The sequence below is a fragment of the Chlamydotis macqueenii genome, chromosome 23 (assembly GCF_036417535.1).
Source record: "Chlamydotis macqueenii isolate bChlMac1 chromosome 23, bChlMac1.mat, whole genome shotgun sequence".
Classification (NCBI taxonomy): domain Eukaryota; kingdom Metazoa; phylum Chordata; class Aves; order Otidiformes; family Otididae; genus Chlamydotis; species Chlamydotis macqueenii.
The window spans coordinates 4,510,741-4,527,618 of record NC_141578.1 but is presented as its reverse complement, the minus strand read 5'-3'; the positions used below and the strand labels follow the sequence as shown (position 1 = coordinate 4,527,618).

At 54.3% G+C, this 16,878-nt stretch overlaps 1 protein-coding gene and 1 long non-coding RNA gene across 8 annotated transcripts in view; both read left to right on the top strand.

Moving 5' to 3' along the window:
• Positions 1-6,944, top strand: part of ILRUN (inflammation and lipid regulator with UBA-like and NBR1-like domains) — a 33,521-nt gene extending 26,577 nt beyond the window's left edge. For 4 of the 7 annotated variants that reach the window (XR_015260970.1, XR_015260974.1, XM_086765471.1 and 1 more), the window contains one exon: positions 2,876-3,188. Coding sequence is in view for 2 of the 7 variants with exons in the window: in XM_086765471.1 (XP_086621597.1) it covers positions 2,876-2,911 (36 nt within the window). In the remaining 5 variants the exon portion in view is untranslated. Of the gene's footprint in view, positions 1-2,875; positions 3,189-3,606 lie in introns of those variants that run through there. The other 3 variants (XR_015260973.1, XR_015260972.1, XR_015260971.1) reach the window with 3 other exon arrangements.
• A 372-nt stretch (positions 6,945-7,316) lies between these two features.
• LOC147597997 (uncharacterized) lies at positions 7,317-8,535 on the top strand. The gene is made up of 2 exons (XR_015260994.1): positions 7,317-8,198; positions 8,277-8,535. It is a non-coding gene; the product is annotated as an uncharacterized LOC147597997 (long non-coding RNA).
• The last annotated feature ends 8,343 nt before the right edge of the window (positions 8,536-16,878 follow it).

Below are 16,878 nucleotides of genomic sequence, written 5' to 3'. Positions count from 1 at the left end.
ATTCCCTTCTAGATACAGAAGTCAAATGATAATTTATACCAATAATTTTCATGTAGAATCTTTTCTTGAAAAAGCACGATCCTCTATTCTCACATATTTATCTGTATGAATAGCAAGTATGCTTTCACTAGCAAGTTAGCAATTACTTCAGTGGAAGATGTTGGAAGAACTGAAAGTAAATTTGCAAAGCTGCAGCTGAGCTTTTCATAAAGACAGTGATCTCATTTTGAGAGCAGAAGGGAATTCACCCAAAATAGTGTGAATAGTTCTTCAGCTGAAATAACTCGGAAAAACTGCAACTGTATGCAGAATTATTTTTGCATGTTTGCTGTAAAATACTGCATGCATGGGATAATTACCTTTGGAAATGTCATATAATGGGGTTTGGTATTTGCGTTGCAGCCGTAACTGAAGCGTTCAGGTATCAAGACACTATTGCACTGTGTATGTTGCATAAATGTGATGAGAAAGAAGTGCTCTGCAGAGAGCTTGCATCTGAGGAAGAAGAAAAAGTATTCTCATTTCACAAAGGGGAGTAAGAGTCTCCTACTCAGGGTCTGGTGTTAAGCTAAGTCTACACTTGATCTTAAAGAAAAGAAGCAAACGTGTTTTTGTTTTGTAAGTTCTCGTGTACACTAATAAATGTCATGGGTAAGTGAAATACAGTGAAGAGTGGCAATCCCAAAAGCAAAGATTTGGGTTTTTTTCTGGGTGAAATTCATTGTGTCAGGAGATGCTAACCTTGGCCACGCGCTCTGGGACCGTTCTTGGAATTGCTCGTGAGAGAAGCTCACCTAGAGGTGCCGGCCTGTTGAGTGCAGCGTAGGAAGTGGTACAAAGCCGTGTGTGCTTAGTAATCCGATGCTCTGAAGGTGAGCTAAATTCTGCTTTTAATTAACACATGATTAGCATAATTATGGAGCTTTAAATGAGATGCTACAGAAAACAGCATCTGAAAATCCAGAGGATTTCCCTGAAAGCAGGGTTAACAGCCTCTTCACAGGGTCTCCCTGCGTACGGAAAGGCTGATAACTGTTCTCGTGTCCGACTTAAGCTGAGGACTCTGGGCGCTGTACCGATTAAGGCTGTTAATTCTTTTATGTCATGAGGTGATGCAGATGTCTTGGCTTATGGCGTGCACACATTAGATCAACAAGATTGTGCCTGTGACATGGAGTGTAAAATACAAACCCGGTACGAGGCCGGCTCTGCCGTGCGGTGGTGGCAGGCAGCCGGGAGCAGTGGCTGTTCAGACCACTCTGACGGGGCTTGGGAGCACTTGCCAACTCCGTATCTGCAAACAAAGCCTTTGTGCAAAAGCCTTGCCTTTGCTTTTGTAACTAGAAGATGAAGGAAGTGCTGGCAAATGTGTCTGTACAGGTAATAGGTGACAAATCCTGGTTTTCCTTCTGTAGAGCAATAATAAGTACGATAGCTTCACCCCTTTGAGGTGAGACTGCTCGGGATCTTGCTTATAACGTTGGTTTCCTTCTGTGTCCTTTGGGGGTTTTTGGTGCACCTATTCGCATGATTTTAATGTTTCTCTTCTCCTTCCCCTGCTTCGGTGACTTTATTTTTCAGAAATGTTGACTATCTCAGTCTCTCAATTTTGATGGGAGCTTCTCCTTTGAGATGAACTGTTGTGCTGGAATCTGCTGGGCTTAATCTTTTCAAAAGCTTGCTTTACAAACTGGGAGCGCAGCATATGCCTAGGGCAAAAACGTGTTTGTTTTTTTCCGTCACTTGGATGTCTTTCTGTCTGCAAACAGCAATTTCCAAGTTTCCAATCTTCCATGCTTCCCACACAGTTGATGAGATATAGAGTTACAGAGTTGCAGGAGAACATGCAGGAAACGGTGTTTCCTTTGAGTTCTGGCCTAGTAAAGGCAAAATGGTGAAAAATGAAGTCAGAGCTTCCCTTACAGACCGAGGATGGCTTTGTGCTAATTGGGCTCTCGGCTGTCTTACTCATCAGCGTGCTAGGAAGAAACTGAACTGTGTTTTTAAAAGCATTTGCATAATGGTCTGCCAGCTTTGAAATATAACGAGCTTTTCTCCCTCGTCTCACTTCTGACCCGAGTATGTGTCTAGATGTGAAGGGAGGATTGTCTATGATTTTTATCTGCATCATTATAGCAAACTTTATACCCCATGGCTTGAGAGATCTCTTGCCTGCCTCTTGGTCTCTTGCTTTTGCTTCTTGATGTAAACCCTGGAGAGCTGATTTGAACAACAAATTACAGAGAGGAGTTCCTGTTAATTGGGACTAGAGCTGTCATTTAGGCGACTCACTGCAGGATGTAAAGGAGGGAAAATGGATTCTGTAGTAAGCATTTTGATTTTCTTGGTTAAATGTTGTGGTTGATTTTCACTTGAGGAAAATGTATACTGTTCTCTTGAGAATGGCAGTTGTGGGAGCATGGATGTCCGAGTCTTGTTTTTCTTCTTAAACAGCCTCTTCTACTAGTTCCAGCCTCTCACCTAACTGCTTGCTGTAATCTTTAGAACAGATTTGTGGAACTGTGGTTGCTTGGCCTGGCAGGTATCGTAGCATCCGTAGGGGATTTTGGCTCTGTTGTAGAAAATACCACAAGTTACTTTTTGGCCCGTGACACTGGCTATTACCTGGTCTAAATAGCACCCAAAAGAGGTAAGTAGATAGCATCTGGCATCTGTGGGGCAGCCAGCTATGAACGCCAAAACCTGCGTTTTAAGACTGTTTCATGAGGCTGGACAACAAAGGTCACGTTGGTGGGGAAAGGGCTGCGTTTGGATTAGAAGTACTGGGATGGGCTGGTCAGTATTTGTAGGCGTGCGGCTGATCGATTTTATTTCTTGCTTATTGAAATTGATTATGTCTCCAACTTTCTTTCAGGGTTTCCACGGTCCTTATCCCTTCGGACAGTCTTAAAACACAAAAACACAAAACGGGTATCGACAAGAGGAGAATTTAACAAAGAACTGACTTTTGGGGAAAGGGAGGGGGATTCATGTGGCAGACAGACACAACGTGGACACCCCCCCTTCTCTGCCTCCATGTTCTGGAAAAAGAAGAAAAAACAAAAGCCCAGTAACTTAAGACTAGCTGTTTCCAGAGGAGAATACAAAATCTAAGTATGCATGTGTGAATGCTGGATTTCAGGAGTGTTGTTTAATGCTATGAGAAAGAAAATATACCAACACCATGAGTTGTTTGGTTTTTTTGGTTTTTTTTTTTTAGAAATCATTCTCACACATAATTAGCTTAAAAGGAAGTTTAAAAAATTAAAACGAAAAAGCCATTTTTAAAATAATATTTTGCCTACAGAGCGGTTGTAGTTTGAGCAAATGTTTAATTTCTGTTTGTTTCTTGTTCATATTTTTTTGACAAGGGACAGCGTGCATTTTTGTGGAACTGTCATGTTTTGCTTGCTGCCGAATGGGAATTTGCTTAGTATCTTCTGGGGTTTGTGCAGTGACTTCTTTTTGTTGGACATTTTTTAATGACAGGTTGGGTCTGCACCCAGCTCTGCATTTTTAATATCTGCTGGTTTTAGTTACCGACTTTTTTAATCTTCTCTTATTTCTTCCTTTTTTTTTTTTTTTTTTCCTTCCTTTTGGTTTGAGTGTTGCTGTTAGTTGTCCTGCGTGTTGTTGGAAACCATGCTGAAGACCAGCTCTCAGGATAAGATGGGGAGAAAGACTCTGGGACTTCTAGGATAACATGGAGGGCTCACTTCCCTTCCCCTTTTATGTGAAGTACACACAAATATGCACCCATATTAATAAGAAACAGATCTATTAAAGTTCCAGAGCTGTCCTGTGTGGTTAGCGTTTTAAAATACCTTTTTGTTAACTCTTGATGTACAGTAGCTGTGCCTAGAGCAACCAAGCAAGCGTATCGGTCTTGTGCCAAGAGGAAACTCTCTTTCTGTAGCTGTAATTCACTTGGTAGTAGCTGCAAAGCTTTGCAAAAGTCATGTCCTTTTAATTTTGAACCTCCCATCTCTCTTACAAGGTATAAGTTTGAATTCATTTCTCCTGTGATAAAGTATTTGCTTAGGGGCTAATTGTTTTGCATTGTTGAATGCAGAGTAAGAGTTAGCGTCATCAGCTGGATTACACTATCGCCTTGTATTCATTCACCTTTGGCGTCCTGGCTTGTAGCTTCGTTGAGGCTCTTACCTTCTAAATGGGCTCTTCAGGGCTTGGGAGGGATTGCTCCTCTAAAAATTTGGGTTGCTCTGCTGTTCCTTCAGTGTATTTTCCTCCAGTTATGGATTGGGAAGCCCAGTGTGAGGGGAGGGAGAATGGACCTTGAGTGCTGTGGTGGATTTCTCAAGTGCTGTGTCACCACAGATCCCGCTGTAGCGGAGCGAGGTGAGGGGACGCCGTCTCATTCAGAAACGTGAAGGAGGCTGGAAGAGCCATCTGCCAAAGATACAGTAATATGCAAAGCTCCCACTACCTTCTTCCAGATCTTTCCAGTGAAGACTCTTGTTCTCCTGGGTGGAGCAGAGCGGAGGCTTGCTGCATGGTGTGTGACTGTATCCTGATCTCTTGACTAGTTGTGTTTTCTTGGTTTGTTTTGAATGGGGGATTCATTTTCGTTGCCGCTACCAAGGACTCTCTTCTCTTAGTGCACGCAGATGGATCTTGTGGAGGATGGCGGGAGTTCCTTATATCCAACAGAGGAAGAATGGGGCAATAGATTTTGTTTGTGTTTCAGATGTTCAGTTGTTAAAGGTCACTTACCTGAAGTCCCCCTTCAAAAATCCGTTTGCTGGGAGAAACAAGTATAATCTAAGAAATTATCCTCATAATAAAGACACTGCAGGATTTGGACTGCTATCCGCTTGCACTTGCGGTCTGGTGAGCACCTGGGTCTGTCTCGGCAGCTTCCTGGAGCTGGGTGAGTGGTAACATGCAGAGCTGAACCTGTGGCAGGTGGTACCACCCTGCTCGGTGCAGCTGTACTGTTTGGTTCTTGTTCTGTAACATCTTTCTGCCCGGGATTCGTTATCTTCTCTTAGCATTCAGTCTAGGGAATGATCTGCATGGCTGTAGTGCAGCATGGGCAAGTGGATTCTTTCTTCTCTCCCTCCTTTTGGAGCAGGTGGCTTGTGCGACAAGCTCTGAAGGCACCAACACGTACCTGAGCATCACGCCTCTTGCAGCGCTGCCGCTTCCCTTCCGAGGGCGTCTGAAACACTGGAGGCTGCTGTTTGTCCGAGTGACAGCGTGATTCCTTATCTTTATTAGCTCCTTTTATCAGCTGTGTAGTGGAAGGGGGGAAACCTTAAGATCTGAGTCTGTGTGTTGCAGCTGGTGCTTCAAGCTTTGCCTGGTGTCAGCTGAGGCATCGGGGACACCCTTGAGCTCAGATACCCCCATGCTGGCTTTCTTCTGCTCCCAGCCACGAGCGCTCCTCCCGTGTGTAACGGCTGCCACATTTGTGTTCCTGTGTTCCCCCTAAGACTGAATTTTTTCCTCTTTCTTGAAAAAAAATCTTGCATGCACCCCAAGTAGTTGCGTGCTTTCCCACTCAGAAGGTTCTGCACAGACTTGAATTCTCTCTCGAGTGTCTTCAGCCCGTGGTGTCCTTGTGACAAGGGTCACTTACCCCAGGGTGTGCAGAAAGGCAGGGCCAGATCCAAGTTGCTGCTGAAATCTGCGGCCTCTCGCTGCTCGCATTGCTGCTCTTCCCCAGGCAGCTGAGCATGAGCGCTCTCGTCTGCGGGAACAATCTCTCTGCCAGCGACCGTGCAGAGCTCTGGACGCTTTGCGGGGTGGGGTTGTAACCCTGGCTGCGACAGCAGAAGGATGTTTAAATGAGTGGTTGCTCTACCTCTGGGTCTTTCCTTGAGGAAAAACAGTTTCACTGAGGCCAAAGGTGGTTTTATCTCCTGGTTCCTTGGAGCTTAGTGGTGCAGCGGCCCTCAAGTTGCTCTTGCTGTCAGGTTTCCAGCTTTTAAATAGGGGGGGATCTGAGATGTGCTCAGCAAAGCTTTTTCCAGGTGACTTCAGGACACTGATTGTGTGGGTTTCCGTAGGGCTGATGCATTCAGACTTGGAGCATCTTAACGTCAGATCCGTGGAACAAAGGGCCTGATTGTTCAGAAGTGCTGAATGCCGAATATTTTGGTCAGCCTGAGGTGTGTGCGGTGGCTCGGATAACCCGACCCTGGTGAGTTACGCACGCAGGGCGCGGGCCTGTTAGAAATGAGAGGAAACCATTACCGGGTTGAGAGTGATGAACCAGTAAAGAGACTGTCGCCCCAGTGAGGCTGGAGTTCCTGACTGGGGGAGGGATGGGGCTGGTACCTGCTGCTATGGGAGGGTGCAGTGACGGAGAGGTTGCAACTGGCTCCAGTCTGATTGACACCTGTCTGTCCTGAAGCCATAAGGAGGAGGGAAAGGGAGATCCTCCTTACCCCCCTACCCCTTCAAAAGAAAAATATAGCGCAGAACATCTCTGGTGGTCTCTAACATGGATCCCTGTGTCAAGTGTGAGCCTAGGCAAACCGGAGCACTGGGACTAGCCCCAAAACTGGCGAGGCGGGGTGGAGGGAGCTGGAATCGGCTGCCCACGTCTCGGGAGCGTTGGATCCAGACCCCTCCAAGGTTTGGAAGATGCTGCTCCCCCACCGAGAGGCAAAGCCGCGCGGTCGGAGCGCACGTGGGTGTGAGAGCAGCCGGAGTCTGCGGGGTTAGGAAATGCACGCTGTCCCGTGTCTGGGTTTCTGTTGTGTGTTTAATTTTTTTGTGTGTGTGCGAGTGCGTGGGTGGTTCTGCAGCCTGTCTGTCCTCGCCGGGGGGAGTGCATGTGTAGAACAGGATGGTGTGTTGCCTCGTGGAGTCTGGGAGAAGTCCTATGATAGCACATTGCGGGAAAAAATAAAGGAAGCTTTTTCCTTAATGTATAAATGAATATTTGTATGATTAAATTAACACAGAAAAAATGCTCCGTAGCTGTTGAGAGTTTTATTGAAGCTGCAAAAAATTCTGAATCTGTTGTCTTGTAGTTAAATATACTCAGCTTGCTTTTATCTCCAGGGTGTTCCCAGATGTTAAGGCACAGAATCCCTAAACCCAGTTCTAGCCCTGTCCTTACCCCAGATCCCTTTCAAAACAAAACAAAATTAATTTGGTGTGTATTGAGTTTATGAAACAACCTTTCCAGTCCAGCCAGAGGGGTACAAGGATGGCGGAGAGGCTCATGCAGAGGTTTTTTAGGGTTTTTTTTTTTTTTTTGCAAAGGGTGATGGGGGAGGGGGCTGCACTGTATGCACGGTGCCAGTACAGACCATTGCCGCCTGTGGTTCTACTGGTGTCGGCAGTGGATGTCCCTCGTCACGAGGTCAGGTAACTTCACAATAATGCTGGGTCTCCTGCCTGCACCAGTCCTCAGCCGGCGCGTGTGAGAGGATCGCTGCGGCTCGGCACTGTGCCGGTGCTCCGACTGGGTGATGGGGGAAAATGGGGGTGAGCACCGGCTTGACACCGCGCTGCCAGCGCCTTCCAGCCGTAACCAGGATTGAAGCGGGAGGAGAGGTGGCACTGAGAGGTCCGGGTACAGATGCAAGGAGTGGCAGCAAACTGGCTTTGGTGATCTTCATACAGGGGTCACCGGCACAAAGCGATGCCGCAGCCACAGCCAGGTCCTTAAATGCTCCTTGGTGCAGGGTGCAGAGATGCCTCAGGCTTCAGAGAGGAGCAGACCAGACCTGCTGTTCCACAAATCTCTTGGCGAGGCAGGAGAGGAATTCTGGATTAAGGAATTTTGGTTTTCTCTTTTTTTTCTTTTTTTTTTTTTTTCCTTTTTTCTCTTCTGTCAACATGGGGACATGTGAAGGTCTCTGCTTTGGTGGAGTCATCTTGGGCTGCTCCTGTTTCCCAAGCAAGGCCTTACCGCTCAGGGCACCCACCCAAATGTTTGCCTGTATAAACTATACCGTGCAGCAGCTTGGCTGAGGCCATTCTTCTGCTTACATGTGACTTTGTTCCTAATCCTTGCAAGAAGCTTCAATATGCGTGCGCTGGGTTTGCTTTTGAACATTTGAATAAATGCCTGGAGCTTTCGTGTGCTGTTTAAGCTGAATTGGGAACAGACATCCTGCTGCCTGTGCCTGCGGGTGTTTGTTTTGTGCCTTGAAAAGAATGCGCCCTGTGAGCTCTGGGTGCTCATGGGTGTCTTGAGACCGATCTGTTTGGCTAGGGTAGGATTGCCTCCCCTTCTCCCTGCCCAATTTTTCATTTGCCACTTGTTTGCTTGAAAAAAATCTGTTTGTCTTTAGGGTTGCAACCTGTCAGAGTTTGCCAGTGCAGGAAAATACCATCGCACCTTCGAATGCTGTCTCGTGAGCAGGCAAATAACCGGAGGGATTGCTCTAACGGAGGTCATCCCACCGCGGTCCCTGCGCGGAGCCTGGGTGTGGTGCGGGGTGCCGAGGCAAACGGCTGCCGCAGTCGCCTCTGAGCTACTTGGGTTTGCTTTTTCTGCTTGCTTATTTTTATGGGAACCAGATCGTTGTCCATTAAAAGTTACAAAAATAATTCTGGGTTTAAGCAGCTTTTTTTTTTTTTTTTTTTCGATCCCTGAAGCGATGCTGCAGTAGGCGGGAGGATGTTCTCTGCCACGTGGGTTGTGTGTGATGAATTTCAGTGAGGAAGGCGTGCTCGGTGCGCTTGGGTCATGCCCAAGACCTGTAGATGTGACACCTGGGGACATGGTTTAGCGATGGATTTGGTGGTGTTAGGTTTACGCTTGGACTTGACCTTAAAGGTTTCTTCCGACCTAAATGATTCGCTGATTCTAGGGTGCTCTGCGTGCCCCACTGACCACAGAGCGCAGGACGTGCTCCAAAACCTCCACGGCATCGCCGTGTGTCCTCGTGCTGCACACGGGAGCTCGGGCGAGCGCCCTGCCTTCCGGGAGCAGCACCTGTAATGGCAGCAGGGAAGAAAAGGGGAGATTTTCATGATACTTTTTTTTTTTTCTTCCCCCTCCTATCTGCTATGTCCACCAAATCATGCAGCACAAAGCGTGCAGTGTACAGCAAGATGCTACGGGAGGGATTTGCGCTCCCTTCACCTCTTCCTCCCTCTGCCCTTCCTTCTCCGCAAATCCTCTGGGGATGCGCGGTGAAATGATAACCGGCCAACTGGGAAACTGGGCCGTGCTGGTGAAGGCGATGCCGTGAGGGCGTCCGTGGGGAAGGAGAGTGGGATCTGTGCGTGTGTACACAGGGTCAGGAATAACTTTCAGTACAGGCTTTCTCTGCAAGCTTTCTGTAACCTGTAATCTGTCGTTGGGGCGCTCCACCTGCGTGTTAGTCGGAAAACAGCCGGTTAAACAGCAATTATTTCAGGAAATCTAATCTCAAACGTTTCCTACCCCATTCATAAAACAGCTGAGCAGTAAAAGCACACGGCGCAGACCAAGCGAGGAAGCAGATGGCACGCGCAGGTAAGGACCAGCCTTGTTTGCCCCGTCGCACGCTGTGGGCTCAGCTCTGCGGGCAGCGTGGAGCAGGGCTGGCTTAAAAGCTGCCTCACTTGTAGAATTCCCTTGTTTTGATTATGTCTGCCCTGCGGAAGTGGATTCACAATAACTTAAGACTTTAGAAGGAGGAGAAAAAGTACATTTTTCACCTATTTATGTGTGCATCTTGCAGCATCCTGTGAGGCAGCTGGGCTGTGCTGCCAGTTGGTGACACCGTAGGAATCGTGGCTTCATCTTCTGCCACGGTATTGGGAAAAAGGTGCTGCTGGAACCGGGGTGGGGGGGTTGACTGAACAGGCTGTCCTCCAGGCAGAGGAAGCTCGCTCAAGAGTTTCCCGGGGGCAGCGGTCCTGGCTCCTGCCGGTCAGCGCTGTATGTTTGAACACCTTCCGCACAAAACCAGTTCTCTAACCGGCTTCCCGGTGGCTCCCGTGGTCCGCTTGGGCTCTTCTCCCAGCTGAGGTGTACTCCCGTTCAAGCTGAGGGTGTTTGAGCAAGCCTGAGGCTGGAGATAGGACGTGACTGCTCTCCTTCACCCAGTGCTGTGTTTTTTCCAGCAGTCAAGTACCAGCTCTTCACCTCTGGGGCTGTGCTGGATCTCCTGTTCGTGGGAATTCTTTAAGGATCTCTACTAAGAAGGGTAAAAACCTTCTCAAGGGCTTTCCTGCGTGCTGGCGGGGCTCAGCCCTGTGCCAGCTTACGTGGCTGACTCCAAGCGCTGGTTCAGGCGAGCACGCTCCCGGGAGAGCTGCGTGCCCGCAGGAACGCGTGAGTGATGCTGATGCACCTCCTGCACCACCAGAGAGTAAAACTCTCCAGAGCCACCAGTCTCTTGCAGGCAGCTGTTGCAAACGCGGTCAAAGTGTCCATAAACTCCAAGCAAACCCCGAATTGGGATGGCTGAGAGGAGAGCAGGTGCGTGGGTGGGGAAGGCCATATAAGATGTCTTGCGGAGCCGCTGGCTGCTGCGCTGTCTCCATAGCGATCTCCTTTTATTGACTTAAAAACAAGGCTCCCGCTTCCCAGCTGCTGCTCTGGAGCGCGGCCGCCCTGGGCCGAGCATCGTGCCTGTTCCCTTTCCCCTTCGCCCCGCTAAAGCACGGGCAGTGGCGTGCGTTGCCCGTGAGGTGGTGATGGCTGAGGGTGTTTTACCTCACAGACACCTGGCCGGGAGGTTGGGCTGGTACCCGGCTCTGCTCGAGCGAGGTCAGCGCTTGCCGTGTGTTTTAGGAGAGGCTGAGGCGGGAGGTGCTGAGGCCCCAGCCAGCTCTGTCCCACCGCTGTCCCACCAGCCTCTAATACCAAAAAGCGAGCTCGTGGTGTCTTGTCTTTGCTCCCCAGCTCTGCACGGGCACGCAGCGCGGCTGCAGCTCATCTCTGCTGTCCCCAGCTCTGCTGACCCTCGCCAAGTGGTTTCCTCATCTTCAAGACAGGGATAAATACCCCGAGCAGGTTGGACCGATGGGCTCTGTGTCCCGCGGCGTGTGGCAGGATCTGGGGAGCGTCTTCCCGGCTTTGGGCTGGGCGCCTGGCACCGTGTCCTGGGGAAGGCTCTTGGAAATGTTATTTATAACCAGGGTTCGCTGGGGAAGGGCCTGGCCTGAAGCAGATGCCAGCAGAGGGAGCTGAGGTTGTTCCTCATCTGCAAAACCCTCCAGAGCTGCTGGATGTGGCTTTTCCAGGTTTGGGGACCTGCTGGGGACAGTGGCCGGCCGGGCGTAAGCTGTGTCCCCGTGCATCTCCAAAGTGGCTGCTGTCCTGCACCGAGCACAGTGCCAGGCTGGCTTTGCTGGGTGCATGGGTGCGTGGCCCGTGCTGGTTGCACTAAGCAGTGAGGTGGCACAGTGTCACCTGGCCCATCACCGCCACCGCGGGGCTGGGGTGATGCTGCCCAGGCGGGCAGGAGCGTGTGCTGGGCAGGGACAGCGCTGGCAGGACCTCCGCAGGGGTGGGATGCCCTAAAGGTGGAGATGTCCTGTAAGTGGGACATCCAAACCTCGAGTATGGGGTATGCCAGACCCTTTTCTGCAGGGCAGCTTTGCTGAAAGAGGGGTTTCAGCCTCTCCTGGGTCTGAGCTCCTTGCGCTGCTGCTGAGGAGCAGCCTGGGCCGGGCGGGGTCTGCGCCCGAAAGAGCGGGCGAGGCTTGCCGTCCGGGGGGAAAATCCAGCGAGGACCTCGCATTCCTCCTTATCTAATCTGCCCTGCTTTCCCTCCTCGTTGTTTGCCGTGGCTGGGTTTCCTCAATTAGTTCTGACAGCTGCAGGCTGGGCCGTGACGTCAACCGGCGGCAGCGAAGCCCGAAACCCCAGGGTGGTGTTGGACGGGACCCCGGGGACGAGCCCGTCACGCCCCAGCTCAGCGCGGTGGGACGTCGAACCCCTTTTGTAGGTGACAGCGAGCGATGCCCCTGGGCCGGCACTCCCCAGTTCGACCGTGGAGAGGGTCAGAGGGTCCCAGCAAGGCTGTGGGGACGTCCCATCCCTGCTCGTGGGACGCCTAAACCCACCCCCTCTTCGCCCCAGCAGCTCTGGGTGCTGGCAGGAGCCGAGAGCAGTGTTGGGCTGGACTTTGAGCGCTGGGCAACCGTGGCCGGCGGCTGCCGTGGCCTTTGTGGCTACCTGGGCAAGTGCCCAGCGCTTCACCCACCCCGGGGCACCGCAGGCAGCAAGGGGAGGGGGGGATAAAGGGGGTTTGGGCAGCGCCGGGCTCATCCTCGCTCCCTCCACCCCCAGCAAAAGCCTGGTGCAGCCACTCTGAGACCTCTCCGTGGTGGGCAGCACGTGTGTCCTGTCACCTTCCTTCCCGACCCCCTTGCTGGTGTCCCCCCGCTGCTCCCTGAGCCTGGCAGGACTCAGCTGCGGCCCCGGAGCCTCTCCCTCCGCTGCCGGTCCGTGGTGGGATGTGGCGAAGAAGACGAGCTCCCCGAACCATGGCTTTGGGGCATCCGGTTCCTCCACCTCGGGAAGGAGGAGGCGAGCAGGGGTCGACGCTCCGTAGATACGTCCCCGAGCGGGGGACCCTCCCGGGACGAGCCGTGCCGTGCAGGCTGGCCGCTCTGCCTCGCCCGCGGGCAGCGGGTGGGAGGAAGCGGGTGACGGTGCCTGAGAAGCAGGTTTGTCAGAATTTTAAAGGGATCTAAATAAATAGCGATAAGGAAACAATTATTTAAAGAGCAAACAAATGGAACTGCTAAATGTACTTTTTTTTTTTTTTTTTTTTTTTGCAGGTGAAGGGTGCGGGGCCGATGCCATTGAGTGCTGGGAGCCTGTCCCTGCAGGGGCTGGGTCTTGTGGCCAGTGCTGGCCGGGCTCGGTGGCCAGGCTGGGCTGGGCTGGAAAATGAAGCATGCCATGGCAAAATTTTATTTCATCCCATCAGGAAAAAAAGCTTTATGGGTCACCTGAATACGCCAAGCCTCAGGTGAGCCTGTTGGGGACAGGCTCAGGGCGTCGCAGCCGAGCGCCGGGTCAGCGGGGACGTGGGACAGGGATGTCCCAGGCGTTGCAGAGGGAAGGTTTGCATCGTGGATGCATGGAAACCTTGATTTGCTGCTGACACTGGGCAATCCTTTCAGAGCAAGGATGTTTCTTGCAGCTCCTCCGTGGCGCTGGGGCTCCTGCCTGGGTTTGAGAAGGTTGCGTTGATTTTTGGCAGGGCCAGGCCGGAGCTGGAGAGCCGTTCCCCCTTCCCAGCCCCGTTGCAGGGTGCTGGGGCCGCAGAGACCGCAGCGCTGGCCGAGGGAGCCCGTTCCCCTCGGCTCTCCAGCTGCACAGCACCACACGCCCCGGAGATGCCGTCCCCCCCCTTTGGGGCTGCGGCTGTCACCGTCAGGGCTTTGTTTCAAAGGGCAGCTTATTCCCATCCTTCCCCCCCCGATGGCTTTTTTCATCGGCTTTTGGTTGGGGATTAGGCACGTGTTGACAGAACAAACATTTTGCTGCCCTCAAAATCCACCGCTGAGGAGAGAAGCGATGTCCTCACTCTGCCGGTGCCCCGAGCCAGCGCTGGGATGGGGCAAGCTGGGCTTGGGGCCGGGGCAGCCCTTCTAGGGGAAAGCAGAGCCGTTTTGGGTCACGTCCCGTGCCGGGGCTCCTGCTCTCTTGCAGAGTGTTAGTCGCTTTCTGCTTTAATGTCCTGTCCTGCGAAACCAGGGATGCCACTGAGGAATGCTCCCTGTCTCCGCCGGGGCGTTGGTGTGTGCCGGGAGCTCTGCGTCCCCCCTGGCCCTCTCCCAGTATCCGTCACAGTTTGGTTCTCCCCAGGCCAGGCGCTGGGAGCTGAGGCTCCGTGTGGTGTCGGGGAGGCTGGCGAGGCCGAGGGTGCCCAGGAACTGCCCCCCAGGAGCGAATTCCTGCCGGCTCCGAGGCCAGCCCAGCGCCGGGGGAGGGCACGGAGGCAAGACGCGCTGCTGTGACGCCCTGTCCCCAAGCACAGGACCTCCTTTGGGGTCCTGCGCCCCTTTTTGCCTCCTCGAGCCTGGCTCCGTGCTGAGGTGGGTGCCTGACCCGGGCGATGCTCGCAGGAAGGACACGTTTCCTTCGGAGCAGCGTGACTCACCGCTGAGTCACCGCTCGCTCTGCGGCAGCTCAGCGCCGGCTTCATCCCCAGCCTTCCTCCAGCCCCGCGGGTTTTTCCTCGTCCCCGCTGGTGTGCGAGACACCGGGGGGACCGGGAGCACAGCGCCTTCGCCCCAGACCCACGGCTCCCTGCGACGCTGCGGGAGGCCGAGCGGCCTCGTCCCTTGGAGGGAGACGCGGAGGGGTCCTCCCCGCTCTGCTCCCGTGGGAGCCGCAAACCCGGCTCAGCGGGATTGGGGCTGTCTGATCCCGAGAGCGCTGGGATGGGGGTGTCTGTAGTCCCTGCTCACCCCGTGCCTTCCCCTCCCCATCCAGCTCTTGGAGCTGCGACAGGGCTGAGTGGGGGTTTTGGGGTTGTTTTTAGGAATTTCTTCCCTGGGGCAAAACCTCCTGCGGGTTCTCCCGGGACGGGTAGCGCAGGACTGCAGGGAAAACCGCAACCCAGAGGCTCTCCTGCGCTCTGGGGCGTTGCGTGCCTCCCCGGCCCTCCTTGGCTTTCAGAGCGTTGGAGCTGCTGGTGCCGCCCGCTCCCACCCGGGACGCGTTTCCCTGCCCCGGCAGCTCCCACGCTCTGCGAGGCCGTCGCTCCGTGGGGGCCGTTATGCCCGAGGATCGTTTTGCAGGCGGGGAGAAGCAGCGGGCAGGAGGAGAAGAATGAATTTGCATTTCTTAATGGCAACCAGTGTGGGAAAGCAAGCCGCTGAGGGTTTCGCTGCCGTTCGGCCCCGCGCCGGTGCTGTGTGAAAAGACAACATCCCGTCTGCTGGCACGGGGCCCTGCCCGTCTCACCTGGCTGCCTGCGTGCGCCTGGGAACCGCCGGCACCGAACGGCCCCGGGCCCGCGGCGTGGGGAGGGGGTGCTGGCCCCGTCACCCCATCGCCCCCCGCGCAGGTGGGATGGATGGGTGACGGTGAGGAAACGGGGGTATGGGGCCGGTGTGGGTTATCTGGGGGGTTTCTTCCGTCCTGGCTGGGATTTGGGGTTTGCGTGCTGATGCGACAGCCGTGGGACTGGTGCATGGAGACCCCGGAGCAGGAGCCATCCCTGCACGTGGGTTTACCCCCCTCCGCACCCCAAATTGCCGGTGACGGTGCAGGGGGGGCTGTGACCTTTCCTCATCCTCCCTCTGCCAGGGTTTGCCCTGCCACCGAGCCGGGCGTGCCCACGCCGCCCTGAGCCCTCTCTTCCTGGCACCGCCGGGCGACCCGCAACCCTTTCCAGGCTTTTAATCCCGGGAGACAAAAGCGGGAGTTTGAAGTAACTGGAGGAAGAAAAGAGCAGGGCTTTGAGCAGGGAACAGCAAACACGCCGGTGGATCCCGCTGCTCCCAGCCCGGCCGGGCGGCCCGTGACCTCCCAGCCTGCGTCACCCGGGGTTTGCGCTGGCAGCGCTGCGCCTGGCGTGGGAGAGTCCCCGCGGGGTACCGGTGATGTGGGAAGGGTGCTGGGAGCCGGCAGGGAAGCGGGACGGCGTGTTTGGGTGGGGAGGCGGTGGTCCCAGTGCCGGGCTCGGGGTCGTGCTGGCATCGCCCCGGTGTCTCCATCCTCTGCTGGTTTCTCCTTCCCCAGCCACCCACGGGTGGACAGAGTGGGGCTGTGGCACCCCGGAGCCAAACCTCGGCCCCTCCTGGGGCTGCGGGGTGCGAAGGGATCCCTGAGGCTGGGATCCCCGGCTCTTTTATCAGGGTGGGCCCGGCGGGCGGGTGCCGCAGCCGTACGCGCGGCTGTTTGCCTCGCGCACACACGCGTCCCCCGTAAAGAGGCTTTATGGCAGCAGCTGGGAGATGGGGAAGCCGTAAAGGGGAGCGGCCCTGCTTGGGGCTGCTCAGAAATGGGTGGGTTTGACTGGGATGAGGAGGGATTTTAAGGGATTTGGTTGGTCTCTGCTTTGGAGCAACCTCAGGAGCTCGAGAAGATGCGCCCTGGTAGATCAGAGGAGGATCACTGCGAAAATAAAAAGCGTCCCAGCTTCTCTGTGCACACCCCTCAGTTATTTCTCTCCCTGGCCCTTTGGTGAACTCCAGCTTTGCCGCTCTGCTGGAAAAAGCCCTCTTCCCATTCCCAGGTCCCCTCCGAGGGCAGTGCAACCCTTGGCCGATCCCCAGCTTGGGTGGGTGGGCTTGGCCGGGCGCTGGGAGCACCCGGTCCCAGTGGGTGCCCCTTTCCCCACGGTGGCGGCTGTTCGCACCCCTCTGCAGCGGGGTTTTGGGGGTGAATTGTGGGGGAGCACAACCGGCAGCTCTCCTGGATGCCAAAATCGCGCTGCCTGATGTTTGCTCTGCTTCGGCGGCACGGGGATGCCACGTGGACACGCTGGCTGTGGGAACCGGGACCGGAGGATGCTGCTCTGCACCGACACCTCTTGCTAGAGCATCTCCAAAAATCTGCACAAACCAGACCGCCCGGAGCGTCTTCCCGGAGAGCAGGACGAGCGGTGAGCGGGGCGGAAGCAAGGGGACCTCTCCAAGGGTGGGCTCCCAGTTGGGACCGCAAAGCAGACGTGAGCTGGGATGGAAAAGGTGGCCGGTATTCCTACTTTCCGCTGAGCCCGCTGCCCTTTTTGGGGAAAGAGGAGCTGGTGGGCAGCGGGTGAGGTGGGTCTGAGACCCATCGGCTCCCGGCCCCTCTGCCCGCTCCTCCCTGCCTCGCTCCTGCCATCAGGATGCTTCCTAGGGAGCACTCCAGGTGCTGACCTCCCGTACGCGTGTCAGCTCCAAATAACGCTCGGGCAAGGGCGATCAGCCCTCTCGGCGCGGGCCGGGAGGAAACGCGTTGCTGTTAGCAAACAGCCGCTGACGAGCAATTAAGATCACAGG